We start from the raw sequence: 24515 nt of genomic DNA, 5'->3' as shown, positions 1-24515 counted from the left end.
TTGGGGCCACCTGTACCAAGAGCCCGGACACGGGGTGGAGTGAGCCGGGAGCGTTGAAAAGCAGAGGCACAGCGGGTCCTGCTCCACCACCTGGGGCTCCATTCCTTGTCCCGGACCCAGGTACGGGCTGTCTGCCTTTCCCCTTGCAAGGGCGGCCACCGGTTCGGACAGTCCCACGAGGGGGCGCGTCTCGGGGCCTAGGACCCGCCCTCACAGCGCTGGGCGCGGGGAGGGGACCCGGGAACCCAGGCGCCCAGCGCTCCGCCTCCCGTTTCCGGGGCAGCGCGGTTACCTGCACCGCCCGAGCCGCACCTGGCGGAGGCAGAAGTCGCAAAGCGAGCGAGCGCAGAACGGCTCAGTGGAGAGGGGCGACTGCGCCCGGCCTGGGGGAGGAAGAGGAGGAGGCGGCGGCGGCGTGGAGGGCGCAGCGCGCCGCGCGGCGGAGGAGAGCAGGAGGCAGCTGCGCTTGGCTCGCTCTGCCCCGCCGGCCGGGCGCGTACCCGGGCCCGCACCGCGCCGCTGCGGGCGCACATGGCAGCGTGAGAGGCCGGCGGCGGGAGCAGCGGGCGGCGCCGGGCGGGAGCCGCAGGGCCGCATGGACCGCGGCGCCACCCGGGCCAGCCCCCACTAGGGCCCCCAGTCCGCGGGCGCCACCTCCCCACCCCCCCATCATGGTGCCTCGGCGGCCGCCCGGGCCGGGTACGGCCGGCCGGAGCCGCTGAGCCGGGTGCCCCCGCGGCGGCCGGGAGCTGCATGGGGGAGCGCGGGCCGCGCTCGGGAAGATGCCCCGGCCGGAGCTGCCCCTGCCGGAGGGCTGGGAGGAGGCGCGCGACTTCGACGGCAAGGTCTACTACATAGACCACACGAGCCGCACCACCAGCTGGATCGACCCGCGAGACAGGTAGGACTCCGGGCAGCCCCCACACCTCCCGGGCTGGCCTGGGGCTACCAGCCTGGACTGGGCAGGGGGAGCAAGGGAACTCTGCGAGCCTCTTGCGCTTTCTTCAGTTTGCCGCCCCCATCCCCACCCCCACCCCCCGCGGTCTGGAGCGCTGCTCCTGCCCGGGTGGGCTGCTGGGAGGAGGGGACGGCCAGTGGGTTGACCATAGCCCCCACCGACTCCCCGATGGAGGACTTAGGCCCCAGCCGGCACCTGCCCAGAGTTTTGACCTTAAGCTCTAGCCCCGCCCCCCGCCCCTTTTAGGAAGAGGTCGGGCGGGGGCTGGGGGGCGGGCAACTTTGCCTTGTGATTCTGGGGCTTCCCAAGGAGGCTTTCCCCAGCATGAGGGGGGTGATGGGGAAGCATCTAGTTTGGTGGGGGTGGTAGGGACCCAGGATTCAGTGGGAAACTGCTGGAGGAAGGACTGTACGCGGAGGGGAAGGCAGCCTAGAGTGTGGTTTTTGACAGGTGCCTGGGAGGCTCTTGAGAAGAGCATAGGAGCAGCCAGGGGTGCTGGAGGCCCGAGTGGGAAGGAAAGGAAGGAGCGGGGGAGGGCTGATCTGGGAGACTGGTTCTCCAGGAATCTCACAGCAACTTGGAAGCTGTTAGGATGTAGATGGAGGTGAGAGGCCTCCCGCAAAGCCCTGCCCATCGCCTCGTTCTCCCTTTCTTCCTCTCGGGGTCCGGAGTTCCTCAGCTCTGCACCAGTGCGTCCTGACCTTGGTGGGCACTAAGGCGGCTGTAGCACAGGATATATATATATATACGTATATATATATATATATACGTATATATATACGTATATATATACATATATATATACACATATATATATATATATATTTATTTATTTATTATTTTGCTGAGGCAGGTGGAGTCTGAGATGACTGGTATGGCATGGCTCTTAGCTTCCAGACTTTCACCCGGTTTTGATTGCTTGGCATTTCTTTCCACACACACATACACACACCCTCCGCATGTATGTCCTGAGAGGAGGCGAGAACCACCCTCTGAGATTGCTTTGTTGTCCTTCGCTGTCTTGGTCTGTGGTCTTAGTGTCTTAGGAATGTGGAATTTTCACCTGGTCAGTGTGACCTTTGGGTGTTAGGTGCCTGCAGAGCAATAGAGATGAATTTTTTGGACCCTTCGTCTTATGGGGTTGGGATGGAGGTCCCGGAAAGTCCAAGACAGGGTGTGTAGCAAGGGTTTTAAAAAAAGGAGCAGAAAGAAAATTAGAGCAGAGATTCCCAGTAGTTTCTGTGAGCACTTTAAGTTAATTCATTTAACATTTACTGGGTGCTTACTCTATTCTCAGTACCATGTGGGATGTCTCAATGTAATATGGAAGATCATTTTTTTTTTTTAAATAAGCCCTATGCCCATTCTGAGGCTTGCACTCATGACCTCAAGATCAAGAGTCATATGCTTTACCTACTGGACCAGCCAGGTACCCTTGGAAAAGAAATTTTTTTTATTTTTTTAATGCTAGAGAAAACATCCCTTGGGCAAGCTGCTTTAACTCTAAGCCTCAGGTTCCCACTTTGTAAGATTAATGGTTTTCTTGGAAGGGAAGGAGTAATAGTCGAACTCTAAAAATTGAAAGGGGCATAGATGATCAGGGCCCAGCTCTTACTTTCAAAGGTAAGAGAAAAGTTGAGGCCCAGAGGTGTGATTTGCTTGAATATGTTGATCTTTCCACCACTTGCCATAATACACCATTTTCCTTACCAGCTCTGACGTTCTAACCTTGTCGGGACTCACTTTCCTTCCTCTTCATTCCCCCTCAGGGTCATCTGTCCCCAGGGACGCTGTTACAGTGTTGGTGCACTAGGCAGCCCCTTGTTCTCATCTAGAACATACACAGGTTCAGTCTTCTGTTTCCTCCCCAGTTTTGGTTCCTGAAGCTTACTGAGGCCAGTGTGCTGTCAGCAGTGGGATGTTGGAGGACTGAGACAGCCCTGCACCCAGCAGTGCTCCCTCACCCTAGTCGTGAATTTAGGGACTTCTCTGAGGCTCTGAGAGGATAATACAGCTAGAGAAAGCTTCTCAATTGTTTACCCTTGGAAGAGGGCAAGTGTAAAACTGACTTGGCTACAGCATTATTTTTCAAATTTTAGTATCATGTGAACCACCATCATGATTTTATACTATATCGACTTGTACTGTTGCTTATTTAATATTTGACTTTAAATCAACTGAATTTGAAAATTTGAAAATTTTCAACTCTCACATATGGGAAACCAGTAACATCTATTGTCATAAAAGGAAGAGATCCTCAAAAATACAGTGGAGCAGAAAAAAAAAATCCAGTGCCATTATATTGTAGCTCTGTACTGTAGCCTGCCCATATCCAAGCAACAGGTGTCCCCAGCCTTTGTTTTTAGGCAGATTGGTAAGCAGTGGAGAGGAATTAAAAACATACTGGCATTTAACTAAGCTGCTCACTTCACCTTGCAAGTCATTAGTTTTAATGCATCTTCCTACCTCCTGGTCATTCCACCCAGACTGGGCTGGTGGGGGTGGGGACTGAGTTTGGGGTGCTGAAGTGTACCTAGTGTAACCCTAAAGTCACTGTTGTGGTGGGCCAACTGGAAATTTTGAGAAAGAGATGAGCAGAGGACATCCACTTGTGGCTCTCTGGAATTTCCCTCCTGTACACCCCATTAGGAAATTTTGTCTTGTAGTCGTGCCTGTGTGGCCTCAGGTAAAGCACTTGACCTCTTTGAGGTAAAGTGCTCCATTGGTGAGAGAAGACAGTTTATTAGATGGTCACAGGACCCTGCCAGGTCTCAAATGTGATTTCGGACTCCTTGGCCTCGTCTTACCCCTCTTGACTCCATGGCCGAATGGGGAGAGGGGACTATAACGAGGAAGAGGAAAAAAATTAAAGCATAAACGAGCCAGACTTCTTCTTTGGGGTGGTGGGATGGGGGAAATCAATTCTGCCAGGGTAGTTACATCTCTGCAACTGATTAATGCTGTGAAGCAGAAGATCACATAAAAAATTCTGCTCCTTAAGTGTGTGTGTGTGTGTGTGTGTGTGTGTGTGTGTGTGTGTGTTTGCATTTGTCTTGGCTTTTTCCTTACCTGAATCAGGGAGATGCCCGCCCATTCCCCTGAATTTAAAAGAAGTAAGTCAAAGGGTCCTTCAGTCAGAAAAGTGATTTCTTAGCCACGAAGAACAAAATAGCGTCTCGGGTTACCAACCCTGAAGAATGTCTTGGCACATTCCTCCCTCTGGGGCTGAGCTGTTTCGTGTGTTGTCCGGCATGGAGGCTACTGGGGGTAGGGAATCCAGTTTTCAGCTTCCCCTTTCACCAGCGGGTCGGAAGAGCAGCCAGGCAGGCGGCCTTGCCAACTCTCTTCCCTTCTCACCCAGGGCAAGACTGGGAGGCCGAAATTCCTGAGGACGGTTGTCCCAACAACCGGAGAGGGTCCAGTGGGCAGCTTGGGCCCTGCCTACTGGGCCAAAGGCTCCAGCGGCACCACAGGCTAGCCTGGGAAGGTGCCGGGCCTGTGGGGAATCAGGTGCTGCAGCTCAGGTCTCCCCAGCCCTTTGGAGCACTGTTCCTTTAGCAGAATGGCTCTGGGTGCTTCTGGGAGCTCCCAGCAAAGGGCCAGCATTCCTTGTGTATTTAACTTAGTGGTATGCAAAAACAAATATGCTGATTGTTCTCCGAGGAAGAATGGGTTGTTTGAACTGGTCCTGCCAGAGAAGGTTCTTGAAGCCTAATTCCTGCTTTATCTGTGGTGTGTGTTCAGACCTTCTTCCAGGAACCACCTGGGAACTCTGTAGGCACAGTTTCTGGGGCTATGTGATAAGTACCGGAGGCCCACATGGCTAAGAGGCTATGTCAAGAGGACCCAGCAACTTCTCTCATGATAGGAGGAACTTTTGCTAGTAACCTTGTTATTTCAGAAATGATTTATATTGTAGGAAGTTGGTCTACAGTCTTAAGCTCTTAACCTCCTTCTGGCCACAGACCCTTATGAGAATCTGACAAAGGTTAAAGATGCTTCCTGAACATTTAAGATACAAAACAGATGAACATAAGGGAAGGGAAGCAAAAATAATATAAAAACAGGGAGGCGGGGCAAAATATAAGAGACTCTTAAATATAGAAAACAAACTGAGGGCCCTGGAGGGGTTGTGAGTTGGGGTGATGGGCTAAATGGGCAAGGGGCATTAAGGAGGACACTTGTGGGGATGAGCACTGGGTGTTACTATGTAGGAGATGAAGCACAGTTCTCCTGAAATCATTATTGCGCTATAGGCTAACTAACTTGTATGCAAATTAAAAAAAAAAAAATGCTTCCTGAAGGAAAGTGCAAGTGCATAATTTTGGCACATAATTTCAGGGGGCTCTTGGATCCCTGCCATATTCCTGCCATAGATTAATTTCAAAACTGCTCATCACTGCCTATATGCTCTTCTATTTAGCTGGGTAGGAAATAACGACTGAGCATTTATTATATTCAGGCAGTCTGCTGAGTACATGGGTGATTTCCTTTAATCCCTCTAATAACACTGCGAATAGGTACAATGGGGAAACAGAGGCTGGCGGGGTTGAATTTGGTGAAAGCCACTCAACTTTCCTGAAGCTGTAATGCCAATGCTAGGTACATTGCAACCAGAAAACGCATTTCTAACCACTGCACTACTCAGCTGCCTACTGAATTAGTTGCTGAAGCAAGGCCTGTGCTCCCTTGCCTAAGGAATTTGGCCTTGGGGAATGGAGCAAGGACAAGCATGATTTCACTTACCTGTACCATTCTGGTGTGACCAGGCCACAGTTAACCAGAGAGCAAGTATGGACAACGGAAAGAGTGTGAGCCTTTGAATCCTGGCATCTTGGGGTGCCTGGGTGGTCAGCTGGTTAAGCATTTGACTGTTGGTTTTTGGCTCGGCTGGTGCTCTCACAGTTCATGGGTTCAAGCTCTGGGTCAGCTTCTGGGCTGACAGCAGGGGGCCCACTTGGGATTCTCTCTCTCCCTCTCTCTCTCTGCCCCTCCCCTGCTCACAGGTGCATTCTTTCTCTCTCTCTCTCTCTCTCTCTCTCTCAAAAATAAGTAAACGTTAAAAAAAAAAAAAAAAAGAATCCTGGCATTTTGGATCTGCTACTTGCTACCTGAGTGAGTGACCTTGGCAAGTCGCATATTTCCTCTGAGTCTTTTCTGTGATAGAGACATACATATAGTTGTCCATAATGTTATGGACATTAAATAAGCTAAATCAGATAGGGCATTTAGCACGGAGCCTGATACCCACGAGGTACGTGGGAACGCTAGTTCTTTTAGCTTTTATTAGAAAATGCCTGTGAAACACTTGAGTCAAATGGAGACTCTCTGCCCAGCTCTCTCCCCAGTTTTCAGCTGGGAAGGACCTTTCTTCTCTTGTAACCCAGCCCTCTCATTTCACTGATGAAACTAAGACTCAGAGACAAGTGACTTGCCCAAGGTCACACCTTGAATCTTTAGGAAAGATCTTTTTCCCTCTTTCTCTTATGTAAACTTTTCCCTAAAAATCAGATCCAGTTTCTCCTACCCACATAATATTTTGGGAATATTTTATGCTTGTGGCTCAGTTATTTTCCATAATCCTTTCTGGTGGTGTAGACCAGCAGGTTTCTTTCATGCTGTCACGACTGTTGGTGAGTTGTGTCCTAGGATACTGAATTTATGCTACACACTGGGCTGAGCCTTTTCTATTATCACATGCCATCCTTTTGCCAACCTTGTGCGGTAAGTACTGTTATTATTTTCATTTTCAGATGAGGAAACTGAGACTTAGAAAGATTAACTTGGTCAAGGTCACCGGGAGGTGCTGCACCCCAGATTGGAAGCCAGGTAGTTGGACTCTTAAATCCACACTCATATTTGCTGTAGCTACTCCAGAGTCCCCTGTCAATAAGGTCGAAAACTTGCTAGGGTTCTCAGGGAGCTGTGTTGCAGAGGAGGCTTGATCAGAGAAGCCTATGAAATCCTTGGGGGATTAGGAGACTGTTGGGCACCCCCCCCCCCTTCTGGGAGCAGCCAGCTAACCAGAGCTCTGGGAAGGAGAGAGCAGAGATGGAGGCAGAGAAACTCTAAAGGATGCAGTGTGTGTTGAGAGCTCAAAGTCGTTTCCAAGTCGCTTGGGTAAATGTTCTCGATGGCCAGGGAATTAGTAGCCAAGGCAGCTACTCTCTGTCACCACCCTTCCGGCTTTTTGCCTAGCCGAACTGACCTGATTCTCCAATCCCCTGGGATCCCAGGTAGCTATGAAACACTGCTCTTTTGAAGAGAAGAGAATCAGGTTGCCTTAGTTACTGCAAGGGTAGGAACACCAAGCTCAGGTGCACATAAGGGGAGACAAGGCTCAAAGAAATGGGAGTTAGAAGGTGGCTGGCGTGCTGCCACACAGCATCTTGGATAGAAGAAGTCTTGGTCAGGTTTTGGTGGCATTTTAGGGGTTGCCAATTCAGGTGCAGTTGGCAGTCCATGCTGACTGTCAGGAGCTCTCTCTGGCCATGCCTGCCTCCAGGCAGTGAGGATCTACAGCCCCCAGCTCAGCGAGGGGCCCTGGATAAGACCCCTACTTCCCTTGGAGAAATGGCTTGGGTGACATCTCCTAGTGCTTCCACTTGGACAAGGGCAGATGGCTGGATCTGGGCTGAGTGTGTGTGTGAAAAATTCACATGCCCTGCGTCTCCCAGTATGGAGAGGGCCAGCCAGCTACAAACCCTTAGGCAGAACAGCGAGAGTCCCTGCTTGCTGCTGACGGGCTTCTCGGCTGCCTTGAATCCCTGTTTCAGAGTGAGATAAAAGAAGAGAAAACTCAGAAACTGGATACAGTGGTGTTTTGTTATTTAACCTTCGCCAGCAGGCCATTAAGCCTCCAGCTCCTGAGCAGTAAACCTCTTGCCAAAATAATTGAGACGGGGACAGGCGTTTAGTGTTGCTGTGTTGGGAGAACATAGAACATTCTATAAAGATGCTGGACATAGTGGGGGATGGAGAAGAGAGAGTGAGAAAGAAGGGAAAAATGGACAAGTGCCGTGGGTCACATCCTCCCCTTCCCCCTACCGCCCCCGCCCCACCTCCCCAGCCCCATTCGCCTCCTCAGTGCTTCTACCCATGACATCTCACCGGTAGAAAGAAATGGGATCTTTCAGTTTCAAATGTCTGCCAAAGAAAAAACACCGTGGCTTAAGTTCTCACTCAATGGTCAGACAGAAAAAAAGTGAAGCTGCATCAAGATTAGGGCCACCTTTGTTGCCTTTTTTCCTCCCCTGCTCCATTCATCACACTCTGGCAGCCAGGACACCAGGCCAACGGCAGCTGCTGACTTTCCCCAGCCGGCTGCCTGCTGTTGCTGGGCCTGGTTCCGTAGCAGCCCAGCTGTCCCCACACTGTCTTCCTCCCTGCCCAGTGGTGGTTACTTGTTTCATTGGTCACTGGGGCAGCCTTAGGATCCACTGACTGGTACCTGACTTGGAAGGATAAAATAGCAAGATACAGGCATCAGGTGGCTGCTAGGATGAGGTGACCTTGGGATAGCCTTCTGATCGAACATTTGTGATGTCTTTTCTTAGATAGGACTCTTAGCATTTCACTTTGTATTCTAGGAATTTCTTCCAAGTGCGTGGTTTGTCTTTGTATTACTAGCAACAAGAACAATAACTGGCATTAACATTGGTGATAATGAGGATGATAATAGTTATATTTAATCATCGTTATCTAGTATCTGTCACGTGCTCATTGTATATTCCTGGCATTTTGCAAATGGGGAAACTGAGGCTAAGAATGGTCAAGTGTTAAATTTAAGGTCACACAGGTAGAATGAGGCAGAATTAGAATCTGAATCTAGGCCCATCTGATTTCAAAGCCTTACTCTTTGCACCACTGCACAATCAATAAATTTGGAGAGGGGGGGAAGCAGAGGGAAGAGGACCTTTCTAACTACAGAGAAACCAACAGAAACACACCTATCAGCATCTTGTTCTCTGTGGAGGAAAATGTGTGCTTCCAGCCCAACATTGGTCTGACGTTCCACGCTATTCCCTGCAAGTAGATAAGGTCTTCATAAAGATCTTCACAGGGCACCAAATCAAGTTCTGGCCCCGTCATTACACGTAGTAAGTGGCCTTGAACAAGTTTCTTCTCAGAGTAGGACCTACCTACCCCCGGAGGAAGAAATGACACCAGACATGTCAATTCTTAGCCCAGTGCTTAGTGCACATGAGGCTTTCTAATGGGAGCTGTTACTCGTCAGGCTCATTTGCCCTCCTGTGCATTGGTAGAGGAACAGGAACCATTGTTCCTTCCTTACCAACTCAAGTGTCTTCCTGTAAGCCAGGGCTCATCTGAGCCAGATTGACATCAGAGCTTGCAAACCACCTTGGCAGCCCTCATTATATAAATAAGTCAATAAATTCTTTTACACTAGTCTTATCGGAGACAAGCCCTTCTTTGGAATTTCTGGAGTGAAGTGACTCTTGCCAGTGAGCTGGCACCAGGGCTGTGTGTGAAGCAGGGGTAATGAATTGCAGTTGTCATGGCAGAACTAAAAAGGCTGATGCAAAAACTGGAGGTATCTGGAATTCATTTGTAACTGCTTGATACCATGTCTCTTCGCTCGAGAAGTGCCTCCCCCCTCCCCTTCACCCCCAGGACTGTTTGAGAGCTGTTTGAGAACCTGCTGATTTTAGCATGGTGGTGGTGCAGAAGGGCATTGGTATTTATCTCGTCCCACCCAGCCAGGGGTTGGCCATTCATTCAGCAGGTATTTATTGAGTGCCTACTGGGCTTCAGGCTCCGTTGCTAGTGCTGAGGATCAGAGCAAAGTCCCTGCTACAGCAGGGTGTACCCTTGGGCAAGGGAGAAGGGCAAATAGTTGAACAGATAAGTTGCATTATAACTGGGGGCTTGGTGTTCTCTAGAATTCTTTTCCCCATCTTAGGAAGATGGAGGGACAGACCTGTCCGCCGCACCTGTTGGCAGTTGTGCTGTGAATTTAGCTTTGGAACTGGAGACATTTGTGCCTTCAGTAGGGTGTTGCCAAGAGCCTGTTCCGATGAGCTGGGCACTGTGTGCGCTAAGAGCTAGAAATGCGAGAGTGAGACACGACAGTCAGTGTCCAACTCGTAATATTTACTACAAATTAGTGAGAGAGTCATCAAGCTGGGCAAATATAGTTGGAAACACCAGGCTCTCTGAACCTTGGTTTCCTTCCTCCACTGTTTCATGTGGACTCCTTTAATCAGAAATATTTATTGAGTGCCTGTAAAAGGATAGGGTGCCTGTAATATATAAGGCATTGTCCCAGCACTGGAGACTCAGCAGTGATTGGACCAACAAAAATCCTGTCCTCATGGAACTTAGACTTTAGAGCAGAGGTTGTCAACGTGGGGAAGCCTCAGAACCCCCTGGAGGCCTTGTTAAACCCCACTCCCCAAGTCCCACCTCCTCCCCCACCCCCCAACTCTACTCAGTAGGACTGCTGTGGGGCCTGGAAATTTGCATTTCCATCAGGTCCCCAGGTGAATCTGAGGGTCTTTGCTCTATACTTTGCAGAGCCACTGGCATTTGGCTCATTGACTCTTCACATTAACCTGGGAGAGAGTACCATATTATTCCTGTTTTATAGATAGGGGAACTGAAGACAGCTGGTGAGGTAACCTGGCCCTCCTTCTTATGCTAAAGGAAGTGGTTTCATAAGCAAGCACTGTTTACCTGCATAGCTCTGATTGCTCGGAGCACACCAGTTGTTCTAGGTCTTTGGCTAACCTGAAGCCCAGTGGTGGCAAAATGTGGAATGGTTTTCTCCTCCATTGTGAAATAAAGCACAGGGAAGCAGGAAGTCTAAGGGGATTCCAGAAGCCAGAAAGACTTCTCTTCACATTAGAATGTATAGCATTTATGTATCCATACTCTGGAGAGAATCAGAGGACATCAGTGCTGAGCTGCTCTGCAGAGAAAGAGTGGAGAAAGGGTCACTGGGCTCCTTCACCCCTGGGAACTTATGCCATCCGCCCAGTCCTACTTCAACCCTAAGGAGTGTAGCAGAGGTGTGTGGAAGAGGTAAGTGCCTCTTCTCACTGAATCCTCACAAACCCTCTAGGGAGGCATTGTTTGTGCTGGTCCCCTTGACCACAATTTGGATTTTACATCCCATCCTTGTCACCTTGTCACAAGTTCCGTGACCTTGGTTAAGTTATGTAAACCCTCCTGAGCCTCAATTTCTTCACTGGCAAAATGAGAATAAGTTAGAATATACTTCATAGGGTTGACCAATACCAAATTAGAGGTGTCTCATTATATTCAAGTTCCACTCTCTGGATAGTTCTAAATGCAACAATTAAGGCCTCCTCAGTATATTTTATAGCTTTATCGATCATTATATAGTCACTCCTCAATTCATATATTTAGAGTACCAGGTCTTTTGGACATAAACCACTTTCTTTTTGTTTCTCTGAAAAATCTGATCTTATTTAAGAGATAAACATCTTTCCAGTAAACAATGACTTTTGCTAGATAGGACTATTAAAAGATATCTTAACAGCTCAGGGAGTTTCAAAACCAGCCTGAGTGCTTTAGTTCCATTGCTGACATAAAACAAACATTTGCCAGCTGCCAGTTGGAGACCCTGGGTATTTCATCAGCCTCCTCACTGGTCACCCAGACCAAGTTGTCAAAATGTGGTCCCAGACTAGCAAGCATATCAGCTTCTCCTAGGAACTTGTTAGAAACACAGATTCTCATGTCCACCTTTGCCCTACTGAATCAAAAATTCTGGGAGTGGAGCCCTGTGATCTTTTAAGGTCCCTCCAGGTGACTCTGCTGCCCCTTCAAATCTGGGAACCACTGGCCAAATGTTTGCAGGCAGAATGACCTAAGATATTTTGTTAGTAGTCACAGGCAAAAATTGACCAGATTTGAAGAACCTTCAGAGCCCAGGTAGGTGCAACCAACTGAAATGGTCTTCATTGCCTTACGAACATTTTTAGTATCATCCCCAATCTTATTTTGTCCAAGCTGGACCTTCAGCAGGCCCCACCATTGCTCAGCATCTTTGCTTCAAGCTTCAGTTCACAAATGAAGTTTAGAAAGGCCTTCCCCATTTACCTTCCGTAGTAGAACAGCTTGACTACCTGGGTGTTCTCCATCCGTGGTTATTAGGTAGCCCAGGGGCTGGCATGCTATAGGAGTGCACTGAGCCAGGAGATGAATGCTCCTCAGTTGTGAGTTTTAGATTCTTTCTGGCCCTTCTTCAGAGCAACAAGTCACTTGCCTTCCCTGAGCCCTAGTCTCCATTGCTCTACCACAGGGAATAATAACCCTTGATCTCCTTTCCACAACAGCGATAGGAGCTGGGGGACAATAGGATCAGTCAGTGATTCTCAAGTTTGATTGCATGTTGGACTCACAAGAGGGGAGTGCTAAAAAATACCCATGTCTGAGATGCCTGGGGGGCTTAGTCAGGTAAGCATCCAACTTTTGGTTTTTGTTCAGGTCATGATCTCACAGGTTCATGAGTTTGAGCCCTGTGTCAGGCTCTGTGCTGACAGTGCAGAGCCTGGTTGGGATTCTCTCTCTGCCCCTCCCCACTCTCAAAATAGATAAATAAACATAAAAAAAAATACCCATGTCTGGTCCACTCCCAGACATTCTGGTTTAATTGGACTAGGGTATGGTCTGGGCATAGGATTTCTAGGGTAGAGCCAGATTGGAGAACCATGACTGTAGGTAAATATTGTCTTTCCTCATAAGCACTTGTAGAGTGTCAGTGAGATTACATGAGAGTACCGTCTAAAAGGTTTTAAACTAAAGATTTATACAGTTCTACCTAGAAAAATTGAGATGATTTAGTATTTAAAAAATACTAATTAGTATTTTAGTATTTTAGTATGATTTTAGTATTTAAAAAATAGTTGTGGAAGGGAAGAAGTAGATCTATGGGGGATGTCAATCACCTTCCCGTTGAGCAGTTTCCCCTCTTCTGTACCTGTCTTGTGATTTCTTTCCTGGCATGTTAAGGATCAGAGAGATTTAGGTTCCTCTTTGCCTTAATGTGAAAATCTTTAAATTCCCATTGCAGCAGTAATGCTTCTGAATAAATTGGTCTAAGCTGCTGTGGAGATGTAAGCCTGGGGGTTGGGCCTTCTGTCTGACCTCAGCAGAACCCAGTCTGGATTTCATACATACATCTGTGTCCTTGAGCCTCCAAGAGAGTGGGGAGTGCAGACATTGTCACCATATAGATCATAGCCTGTGGGTAAGAACTAATAATAGCTAACATTTATTAAGACTTTAGATTATGCCAAGGTCTGGGCTGTGGGCTCTGAATGCATTTTCCAATTTAATTCTCATAGCAGCCCAATGAGGTAAGAACAGATACTATCTCCATTCTGCTGATGGGGAAACTGAGGCTTAGGGAGTTTGAAAATTTGGCCCAGGATTATAAGCTAGTAAGTGGCAGAACCGGGATTCAAAATCAGTCTGCCTGCCCCCAAAATGCACGTTCTTCAGCATCCTGTAGGTCAGGCAAGGCTGTCAGGGAGAGCAACACTGACTTCATACTGGTAATTCAGCCCAGAGCCCCCTTCACTATGGTGATTCCTGCAGTGGCAACTTCTTCCAATGCTCAGGGTCTGTTTGGAGAGCCAGACTTTTGTGTTTGCTCTACTCGTTTTAGCAGATGTCCTCCTTCAGTAAGCAGGGTGAGTGAGCTGTTTTTCTGAGTACAGTAGGTTTTACAAGCTCCCCCCAGGGTTCAGTGACCTGACCAAATTCTTTGGTCCATGGTGGTGATCAGCATCCTTCTTCACCTTCCTTAGTGACTGTGTTCAGTAGAGCTCCATCTCTTATTACTTTGGCACCAAAGACTTAGCAAGAATCAAGTTCCTCTTGGACCTTGGTGTCTTCACAGCACATGGGCTTGGTCTGCAACATTCTTGCTTGCCCAGCAGAACATGCTGTGGGATGTTTGTTTGGGGTTCACTAGAAGTCATTTGGGTCATCTCAGGCCCAAACTGGCTCTCGCTGGGCATGAGTTACCTTGCAGTTCTTTGGCACATTGGGTAGAAGTGAAACAAAAGAATACCTTACCTGCATGTATTTGGTTTTTGGTGGGAGCTGTGCTAGGAAAGGGGTACAGCAGTGATCAAAGGCAGACATTGCCCTTCATGGAATTTATAGAGAAATAATGAAAACATAATGTAATTACACACTAGGAAAATGAAGAGGATCCTGTGTTAGAAAATAGCATTTCTGGGGCACCTAGGTGACTCAGTTGGTTAAATGTCTACCTCTTGATTTCAGCTCAGGTCATAATCTCATGGATCCTGAGTTCAAGCCCACATCAAGCTCTGCTCTGATAGCATAGAGCCTACTTGGGATTCTCTCTCTCTGTCTCTCTGTCTCTCTCTCTCTCTGCCCATTCCCTGCCCATGCTCTCTTGTGCCTGCATGTACTCTCTCTCTCTCAAAATAAATAAATAAACTTAAAAACATTTTTTAAAAGAAAATAGCAGACCTTGTGAATGACACCAGAGGTCAAGCCATAAAGTTGTAAAGTTCTGTAATTAGAAACTAATTAGAAACACTGAATTTGCTTTTACCTTTAAATAAAGTACATCTATAATGATGGCCTGTCCCCCTCTTTGACCAGGTTTTCTTAATTCCAGTCAGTAGCTTGCACATTCAATTTAGTGGTAACAAACACGGTTTCTTCTTAACTTTGGCCAAGGAGCTAGTTTTCCCCTGAGGCAGCATCGTCTATTGAATGCATACATCTGGACCCCCTAAGAGTGGCTCAGATGCAGATTTCCAGGCCCAGCCAGTCAACATAATCAGAATCTACGGGTTATGTGGAACTCAGACTCCACATTTGTAAAAAGAACCCCCAAGTGATTTTGATGCCCTCTTAAGTTTGAGAACCACTGAACCCAACCAGGACTAGAATCCCTCCAGCCTCTTCTGCAACCTGGCCTACTTCTTGGTCCTCATAGCAAAGAAATCTCTTCCTTTCTTCAGGCATCTGTGGAGTTCTCTCCAGTGTGCTCAGGTGTTCCCTCTCCAAGAATCAGTCTTCAGTCTGTATGCTCCTACCCCATACCCCTCCCTCTGAAGAACACAGGAGTCCTGTAACCACTGGCTCCATAACCCCTATTCACGTTTTAGTGCTCCCCCCTCCCCCCCCCCATGCTCTGATCACAGTTCCAGAAAGGTCACAGGAGCCACACAGTGATATCTTCCTTGACTTAACAATGTGGCTGCCCCTCCTCCGTCACCGATGTCCTTTTTTTCCTTTATTTTTATTTATTTTGCTGAGATATAATTGACATATACATTTAGTTTTAGGTGTACAATGTAATGATTCAGTTTTGTATATATTGCAAAATGATCATCACAAAAGTCCAGTTAACATCCATCAATACAGTTATAATTTTTTCTTCTTGTGATGAGAACTTTTAATATTTACTCTTAGGAATTTTCAAATAATGCAATGCAATATTGTTAATTGTAGTCACCATGCTGTATATTATATCTCCAGGACTTATTTTTATAAATGGAAGTTTGTACCTTTTGACCTCCTTCACTTATTTTGCCCGTCACATCTCCTGCCTCTGCCAACCACCGATCTGTTCTCTGTATCTGTGAGCTTGTTTTGTTTTGTTTTTGGATTCCACGTATGAAATCATACAGTATTTATCTTTCTCTGTCTTATTTCACTTACCTTAATGCCCTCAAGGTCCATCCATATTAACACAATATTTCATTGTTCTTTATGGTGGTAGTATTCCATTGTATACATACACCACATTTTCTTTACCCATTCATTCATCGGTTTCCATATCTTGGCTGTTGTAAATGATGCTGCACTGAACATGGGGTGCAGATACCTTTTTGAATTAGTGTTTTCATTTGCTTCAAATAAATACCCAGAGGTGGGATTGCTAGGTCATATGGTAGTTCTACTTTTAATTTTTTTGAGGAACCCCCATACTGTTTTTTCATAGTGGCTATACCAATTTACATTCCCACCAACAATGCACAGGCATATAGTGGTGGTGTTGACACACCTCCTTTATTGGCAGTCACTCTTTTTTTTTCTTTAAATGTTTATGTATTTTTGAGAGAGAGCACATGAGAGCATGCATGAATTGGGGAGGGACAAGAAGAGAGGGGGGCAGAGGATCCCAAGCAGGCTTTGCACTGACAGAAGAGAGTCTGATGCGGGGCTCAAACTCATGAACCATGAGACAATGACCTGAGCTGAAGTCAGATGCTTAACCAACTGAGCCACCCAGGTGCCCCGGCAGTCACTCTTCTGCAGGAAAGGAAAGGCATTTTTTGGCTTTATCTCCTATTGCTGTTCCCTAATAGTGTCCTGTGACCAACCCCAGGCTTTCTGCTACCTCCTCCACAGTGAAAGCTCAAATGCCCATTTCCAGTTATCTGCTGGCCATCATTTCTGGGTCCAGACAAACACTGCATGCAGTCAGTCTACCACAGATCTAAACCTGAATCCAGCCCTGGTCTCTTGCCTTTTCTGCCATTACCATGAGAAAATGCCACTCTAAACCTGCATGGTTCAAATTCTGAAGATCCAAAAGGTATACAGCAAAATGTAGGTACCCCTCCCACCTGGTCCCCACTTACCCAGTTCCCCCACCACACACAGGCAACCCCTGTTTCCATCATCTGGATTCTTCCTCCTATCTAACTGCCAATTCTTCTGCCCTTTCTTTTGTAGACTCTGACACCTTCCTTTTCTGTTCATTCCTATTGAAGCTTAATTGAAAATAAAGACAAAATGAGAGGCCCCCCCTCCAGCCAACCTGTAGCCTGCTTTCAGATTAGTCTTACATAACCCAATGCTGACCACCCCTCTCTTCATACTCTTTAGGGCCTTCCTGAGTTTACTGAGGGACATCCTTCTGAGTTTGACAGTCAAAACCTCTTGAAGCTGGTCCCACTCCATTTTCTACATCTCTCATTCTTTGCCTCACTTTCCTCATTAATAAGATGGTGGTGATAGTAGTATTGACCTCATACTATTTTTAAAGATATTTTAAAAATCTTTTTCCCATGCACATTTTGGAATCTTGTAAATTTTGATATAATTTTAAACTTACAGGAAAGTTGCAAAAATGTAAGAAATTTCCATTCCTTTACCCACATTTACCAATTTTTATGTTACCCAGTTACCTTATAGTCTCTCATTTTCCCTACGTGTAAGTTTGTGAGTCTATGTATGTTTGTATATGTATACAAACGCATATAATTTAATATATAAGACCATTATATATATAAACCATTTAAGAGTAAATTGGTTATTACTCAAGTTAGACATCATGTCTCTTTGCCACTAAATACTTCAGTGTTTAGTATCTTTTGTGTCTGAATGCCTGTATATGTGTGTATAAGAAACAAAACATCCCCTTACATAACCATACTTTGTACAATTTCAGTAAGTTTAAATTAAACTGTCTAAAATACTTTACACAGTGCCCAACAGCATTGTAAGTGCCAGTCATTGTTAGCTGTGGTTACGGAGCTGTTTTCATTGGTCCTCTTGCTTGTAGTCCACCTGGGTTAGTGGCAGTGCCCAAACATGTCCTGCACTTTGCCATTCTCCTGTTGTGGGCCTGTTTCCCAGCCCCTGCCTATATCCGGGGAAGTCCCACCTCCCTCCCAGGCCACGGGTGATGCTACCTGCCTCATGGGGCCTTCCCTCTTCCCTCATCCATCATCTCCCTCCCTCCTCCTGCCTGGAAGGGATCTACTTTAAGTCAAGTCTGTTCTAGTCAAAAGCAGGAAAAGCCCACACGAGGTGGTTCTTGAAAAAAGAGGCTGCTATGAGCTTAGATTTCACAGGAATCTAAGAAAGGGAATAGCAGCCCCCATTGCTGGGCAGGTGGGAGCTGCCTCTGGAGGCCATGAGAGGTTTCTGCTGCCTCCTGAAATCTACAAACAACAAATCTAAAATAAATTGCATAAATTTGCAAACCTTGTTTCGAATCAGTTCTGCCTCTAACTTGCTGTGTAACTTCAGGCAACCTAGTTAATCTCTTTCAGCCTCAGTTTCCTGGTTTTCTACAAATAAGGCTAAGCATAAAAAATAATAGCCAGGATTTTATTGAATGCTAAGTGCTACGCTAAATATTCTATATTTATTAGTTCAGCCAGCTGTCACACTGACTATCTAGGAGAGGTACTACAACTCTCCCCATCTACAGAGGAGGAGGTGGAGGCATAGAGGGGGCTAATGTGATTTGCCCCAGGTCACACAGAAAGTGGCAAAACTGGGGTTCAGTTTCGGGTTGTCTGGCTTCAGAGCTCTCACTCTTAAATTGCCATCCACTTTGAATCCATGGATTCATTGATACATTCATTCATTCATACATTGAACCCATGTAAGGCACTTAACCGACAGCAAGGCTCAGACTAAATACTCAAAAATGTTAGCAGTTATGATATTACCACAGCATTAGATGACCCCTATCGCCTTCATGGCCCCAGCCTGTCTCATAACCCTTCAGCCCAGCAACCACAGCTAACTTGGTGTCCAGAATTTCAAATTCGTATGAGAAATGCTGGTTTGGAAAAATCACAGAGCTGACCTTGACTTGGACTCAGTCTGGTACAGGAAACCATGACAAGGGAAGCGTCAGGGATGCCGTGGTGCCAACCACAGCAACTGTCTGCTCAGGACAGGCTGTGGGCACGTGGCCATCCCCAGGTCATTCTTTCTCAGAACTTCTAGAGTAGATTGTTCTGATTCGGTGGCAGTGAGTAAGACCTGGTGGTTACTGTATCTGAGCACATGCTGGATTCTGAGCTCTGCTTCTGGCCTCACCTCTGTGTGGTTAACTCCCACTCGTTTGTGTGATCCCTGCCTTCTTGCTACGGGAAGTGTGGGCTGTGGACCAGCACATCAGCATCGCCTGGGACCTTGCTAAAAATGCAGAATCTCAGGCTCCACCCCAGACCTGCTGAATCAGAAACTGATTTTTGTTGTTGTTTGTTTTTAAACATGAAATGCTACGTGAATTTGTGGGTCATTGCGGAGGGGCCGTGGTAACCTTCTCTGCATTGTTCCAATTTTAGTATATGTGTACTGCCGAAGCAAGCATAAGAAACTGCATTTTAACAAGATCTCAGTGGCCCTTACGCACGTTCGTGTTTGAGTAACACTAACCAGACCATTCAGTACTACATTGCATAGCCTTGGCTTGTTTGTTCACCTTAATTTTTGGTTTTTGTTCTATGGCTGACTGTGCCTCTTACTAAACTCTGATGTAGGGTATCCCACATAGCTGTATTATCAGTAAACACTGGATTATTACAACCAGTTATAAACACTGTCCGTGGAAAAGAGTTCTTAGCCTGTTCCCAGAGCTCCGCATGGGATGAGGGATTGAAGCTGGATGGGGTGTGAAGGTCAGTTGAAAGGGGATCACACCTGCTGACAAAAGGCAGGTCCTGAGGCTGCAGCGTATTCAGCAGCTGGGTCCAAGCAGATGCAGACTGTGTGGGAAGTCCCCAGGGTAGCCGAACTCGGCCCTTGGGAACATGGGGCAGTGGGAAGTTGGGAAGCATTGGGAGGCTAGTGCCTGTGGCTCTAACACATAATAAGGAGGCAGCCCAGCAGGCACTTGGCAGAGATCACAAAGGCAGGGTTCCAGGCCTCAGAGACCAGTGGCAAGAGCAAGGAGGTCTGGGAATCCCCCATAAGCTTCCCAGGCAGAGGCTTGAGCCAGCGAAATAAATGGTGGACTCCCTGGAACTAGCACTGAATAGGACAAAAATATTGCTGCACAGGTACTAGTAGAAACAATCCCTTCGGCCAAGGCTTAGGCTGGTTGAGCCAGAGCCCCAACATGCAATCCCTGGTCCAAGCTAGGAGGAGCCTGAGTGAGGTGGCGCTGGGGTGTCAAAGGCCAGGCTTCTGGTAGGGGGGACCCAGGACAGGAGGGGCAGGGAGCCAGCTGTGGGCTGCAGAGAAAGTCTGAAAGACATCTAAAGACTGCCCTGCCTTCCCTGGTGTGAGGTTGGTGAGGAGGTGTGGCCAGATTCCAGGAGGCTTTCCCATCACTGCTTTCTGGGCCCCAGTTCACCTGTAGACAGCCTTTGGTGTAAACATGGACTTTGACCTGACACATTCCTGAGATGATGCCCATTGTCATCTCGTGGAACACAGTGACAGCCATCCCTGTGAGTGGAGGCTCCTAACACCCTCCCTGAGTTCATTTCTAGTTTGTTTGATGTTGGCATGTCTGTCTGTGTAAAATGACGGAAGAACGAATCATTAATGAGCTGGCCAAAGTCCCTTTGGGAAAATTCCAGGAAAATAAACCAATATTCCATCAAAGCCACAAATGGCTCTTTTTTTTTTTTTTTCCATTCCTTCAAAGCAGGGTTTCTCAGAGTGTGGTCCATAGACCTCCTGCCTTAGACTCCCCCAAGGAGCTCATAAAACAGATTTCTGGGCCCCCACCTGAAATCTACTGAATCAGAATCTCATTGGGGCTTTCAGGAATGTGCATTTTAAATATGCTACCCAGAGGATTCTCATATGCCTTCAACTTGAAACCCTCTCCTCCCCGCCTGCATGAACAGTGTGTGTGCCCTGCCTGCTGTTCCTCCCTCCCTGTGCTGCTAAGCATAAGGGCCTCCTCTTGTGGGGAGCCTGCCTTGTCCCAGCTCTGGTCAGGGCCCCTCTGTGCACCCTTGTCACATGCACCCATCACGGAGCCATCATTCTTTTCGTGTCTGTGTTCTCCCAGGCCCAGCACAGTGGTGTCGAACACTTGATTGGTACTAATAAATGAATGGATACCCCTCAAGGCAGCTGAGAGGCCAAGGGAAAGTCACAGAGTAAAGGGTGAGGACTGCAAGCCTCCTGATAAGGAAGTCTGTCACCTTTTGACTCCTTTCTTCTTCATGCGGTCAAGTTTTGGAGCCAGAGGGCAAGCGTAGGACCCTGGGAGAGCCCATGGCTCTGGTTGGCTGGGGATACAGCCCACCTGTGTGGGAGCCCAGCTCTGTTTTCTGCCGGTCAAGGAGACTCCTGATGTAGAAGACAAGACTCCAGGCCAGTTTGCCAGCCCCGGCCTGACCCCACATCCAGAGCCGCTAGCTTGCGCAAGCCGCCTCATCAGACAGGAAGAGAGGTAAAGAATAGCGCTATTGGACCATGGAACTCCCACAAGTATTTTCCGCCAGTTTCTCAGTGTTTGCTACCCTGATTTTCTGTGGAAGGCTCTGAATTGCTGTTTGCCAAACCAGTAACTGTTGACCCAACAGAAATCACACAGGGAGAAGCCCTGGACAGGCTGTCTCAATCATGTCAGTGAAGGTAGAGCCAGATGCCTGTGATCTGATAACATGGCCCATCACCTCTGTCGAAAAACAAGATGCAGTTCCTTATTCTTCACTTTAGCACCATGAAACCTGCTTTGCAAGTCCAGGGTCCGTCTTCTGATCCTGCTTGCTTATCTCTGTGTGTTTGGCGGGCAGGGGACTTTTGAGCACCAGCAGGATGTAGGGGTCTTGGTGCGACTCTACAGTTATCCCAGATGGCTATGACCACAGGGGACCTCACTGACCTCTTGATGCCTGAGGTCAGGATAAGGGCAGTCTGCTCTCAGTCCAAAGTAGGCTAAGAACCTTCCTTGGTCCTTTGAAAAGATAGGATTGGCTGAGTTCTAGGGGCAGGCAGAGCAGCTGAGACTTCAGTATGCAGTAGGCCCTCAGCAAATGCTTCTTAAATTGACGTGATGAAAGGGGAGCGTCCAGTTCTAGTTAATGTGGGCTGTGTCCAAATCCTCCGGATGTTTGCTGCTAAGGTTGTAGGTAATTACTGAGTTTCTTTTGTGCTTTCTTCATAAGGGTGTTATTTCTGAATCTACTCCCTTTTTCTTCTCATCTCCTCAAATGACACTTGATTTGCTTGTAGGAGGAGGACAGTGCTGTGCTATCATTTGGTCAAGATTTTATATTCAAAAGTCTTATTAGATGCTCTGGAAACTTCCTGGAGGTTGTGACAGCTGCTGGGTACCAAGGAATTTCATAAGCATTTACTGTTTTGCTTGTCCTCGCCTTCCAAATGAAGCAGCTGAGGCCCAGGGAGGTTAGGGAATTTATCAGGGTCACACAGCAAGTTAGCAAGAGAGTCGGGTTTCCATCCAGGACGGCTCAGTGCTCGTCACTGTCACTTTGTCTCCTGGAGGTCTTTGGCTTGCATTGATGTAACATTGCTAACACTAGCTGAGTTCTCCACCACTTCTCAGAGGGTTTTGTGTATGTGTCCTGATTTGAGAATTAGTTAAGCTCTCGCACTCTCCAGGGTGCTATGGCTGGAATCCGGGCGCTGGAGGAAGTTCTGCGTCCTTCCTAGAGTCCACAGGCAGCCAGCTCCCACAGACCCTCCTCTGTAGGGCAGTGAGGACAGGAGGTGCTGCCCAGTGGTTGGTGGGTAGCATGGCCGGGGTGTGTGGAGGAGGTGAGGTTTTGATGACCCACAGGACACATGCTCCCTGTCAGCTCCCAGGCACTGCACCAGGGCCCTTCCCCCTACCATACTGTCCTCTTCTATTTCCCTCTCTGGCCCCTGGCCTCTTAGAATCTATAGCTGTTTGGAAAAGTGAGCATGGAGGCCTTTTCAGAAAGAGTCCTGTTCTCCAGTATTCCCAATATCCTCAACACACTGGAGAGAGACAGAGACAGAGAAGCAGTATTGTGTGGGAAGGAGAGGCAAGTGTATGGGAACAGTTCACAGTGTCGATGCAGTTGCTAACGACTCCTGGGATTTGTCTCCCAAATGTCCTGCTTGCACACAGGGGCGCTGCCTGCCTTTGTGAGGGCCCACACCACACTGAATGATGTGTTATCAATACAGTACAATAGCCCTGGATGTCATGAAGAGCATGGTGTTAGGAGGACACAGCCATGAGGAGATGGAAGGGCCTTTTTACACAGCATGAGCCAGCTTTTATTGTATAACCCCTGGGCCTACTGGCCCTTTGTTCTGTTTTCTTTGACAAAGGCTTTTTTTTTTTTAACTTTCTGATTAGAAACCAGTAGTTTAAGCCTGCTAATCACCTCTTCTGGCTTGGCATGTGGACCAGGGAAAGGCCATAGCACTTAATCTGTTTGCAAAGGCTCTCTCAGTTCCAGAAGTTCAGAAATGTAGTCACTCCCTCCACACTTAAAAAAAAAAAAAAATTATTCAGGTAATTCCTACTGTAATTATAATAATAAACATTCTAAGGTGTATTACAAGGATACTTATGTTTTTAAATGTTTATTTTGAGAGAGCACGTGTGAGAGCTGGGGAGGTGCAGAGAGAGTGGGGAGAATCCCAGTCAGACTCCGCAATGTCAGCACGGAGCCTGATGTGGGGCTTGAACCCACAAACCGTGAGATCATGACCTGAACTGAAGTCGAGTCAGATCAATGTACTGAGCCACTCAGGTGCCCCTAAATTAATGTTTTAAAAGGTAAACTTGAAAAATTATCCTTGGGGTACCTGGGTGGCTCAGTTGGTTGGTCGTCTGACTCTTGATATTCTTTCAGGTCATGATCCCAGGGTAATGGAATTGAGCCCCGAGTCAGGCTCTGTGTTAAGAATGGAGCCTGCTTGAGATTCTCTCGCACCCTCTTCTCCCTCTCACTCTCTCTCACATTCCCACACTGTCCCTCCATCTCCCTAAAATAAAAAGGGGCTCCTGGGTGGCTCAGTCGGTTAAGCAGATGACTTTGGCTCAGGTCATGATCTCACCGTTTGTGAGTTTGAGCCCCACGTTAGGCTGTGTGCTGACAGCTCCAAGCCCAGAGTCTACTTCAGAGTCTGTGTCTCCCTCTCTCTGCCCCTGCCCCACTTGTGCTCTGTCTCTGTCTCTCTCTCTCTCCCAAAAATAAATAAACATTAAAAAATTTTTTTAAATAGAAAAGCACATAAATTTATTTTTGATTGGGGAAAATATAAAATTTACCGTTTTAACCACTTAAGGGTCCAATTCAGGGGAATTTAGCACATTCACAGTGCTGTGCAACCATCACCACCATCCATCTCCAGAACTCTTTTCATCTTGTAAAACTGAAACTCTGTATCCATTAAACTCTTACCTCCTCATTCACCTCTCCCCCAGCCCCTGACAAACACCATTCTACTTTCTGTTTCTACCAATTTGACTGCTCTGGGTACCTCATATGACTGGAATCATGTAGTATTTGTCTTTTTTGTGACTGGCTTATTTTCCTTAGCATAATTCCCTTAGCATTTCCCTTAGTTGTCAGAATTTCTTTCCTTTTTAAGGCTGAATAGTATTCCATTGTGTGTGTATATACTATATTTATCCACTCATCCATTTGTGGACACATGGGTTGCTTTCACCTTTTGATTATCATGAATGCCACTATAAACAAGGGTGTACGGATGTCTATTCCTGTCATTGCCTTAAATCTCTTGGATATATTCCCAGAAGTGGAATTTCTGGGTCATATGGTAATTCTACTTTTAATTTTTTGAGGAGCCATTACACTCTTTTCCACAGTGGCTGCACCATTTTACCTTCACACCAGCA

General features: G+C 47.3%; 1 protein-coding gene and 1 non-coding gene across 2 annotated transcripts in view; one reads left to right on the top strand and one right to left on the bottom strand.

The window, feature by feature from the left end:
• The first annotated feature begins 768 nt into the window (after positions 1 to 768).
• The window catches only part of WWC1 (WW and C2 domain containing 1), a 153866-nt gene continuing 130119 nt past the window's right edge, over positions 769 to 24515 (top strand). The window contains exon 1 of the mRNA XM_027033974.2: positions 769 to 901. Within this exon, the coding sequence (XP_026889775.1) occupies positions 783 to 901 (119 nt within the window). The 5' untranslated portion in view covers positions 769 to 782. The remainder of the gene's footprint in view (positions 902 to 24515) is intronic.
• Positions 18956 to 19059, bottom strand: LOC113594874 (U6 spliceosomal RNA). The gene has a single exon (XR_003415352.1). It is a non-coding gene; the product is annotated as a U6 spliceosomal RNA (small nuclear RNA).

The sequence above is a fragment of the Acinonyx jubatus genome, chromosome A1, assembly GCF_027475565.1.
Source record: "Acinonyx jubatus isolate Ajub_Pintada_27869175 chromosome A1, VMU_Ajub_asm_v1.0, whole genome shotgun sequence".
Lineage (NCBI taxonomy): Eukaryota > Metazoa > Chordata > Mammalia > Carnivora > Felidae > Acinonyx > Acinonyx jubatus.
This window is presented reverse-complemented; position numbering and strand designations above follow the sequence as displayed.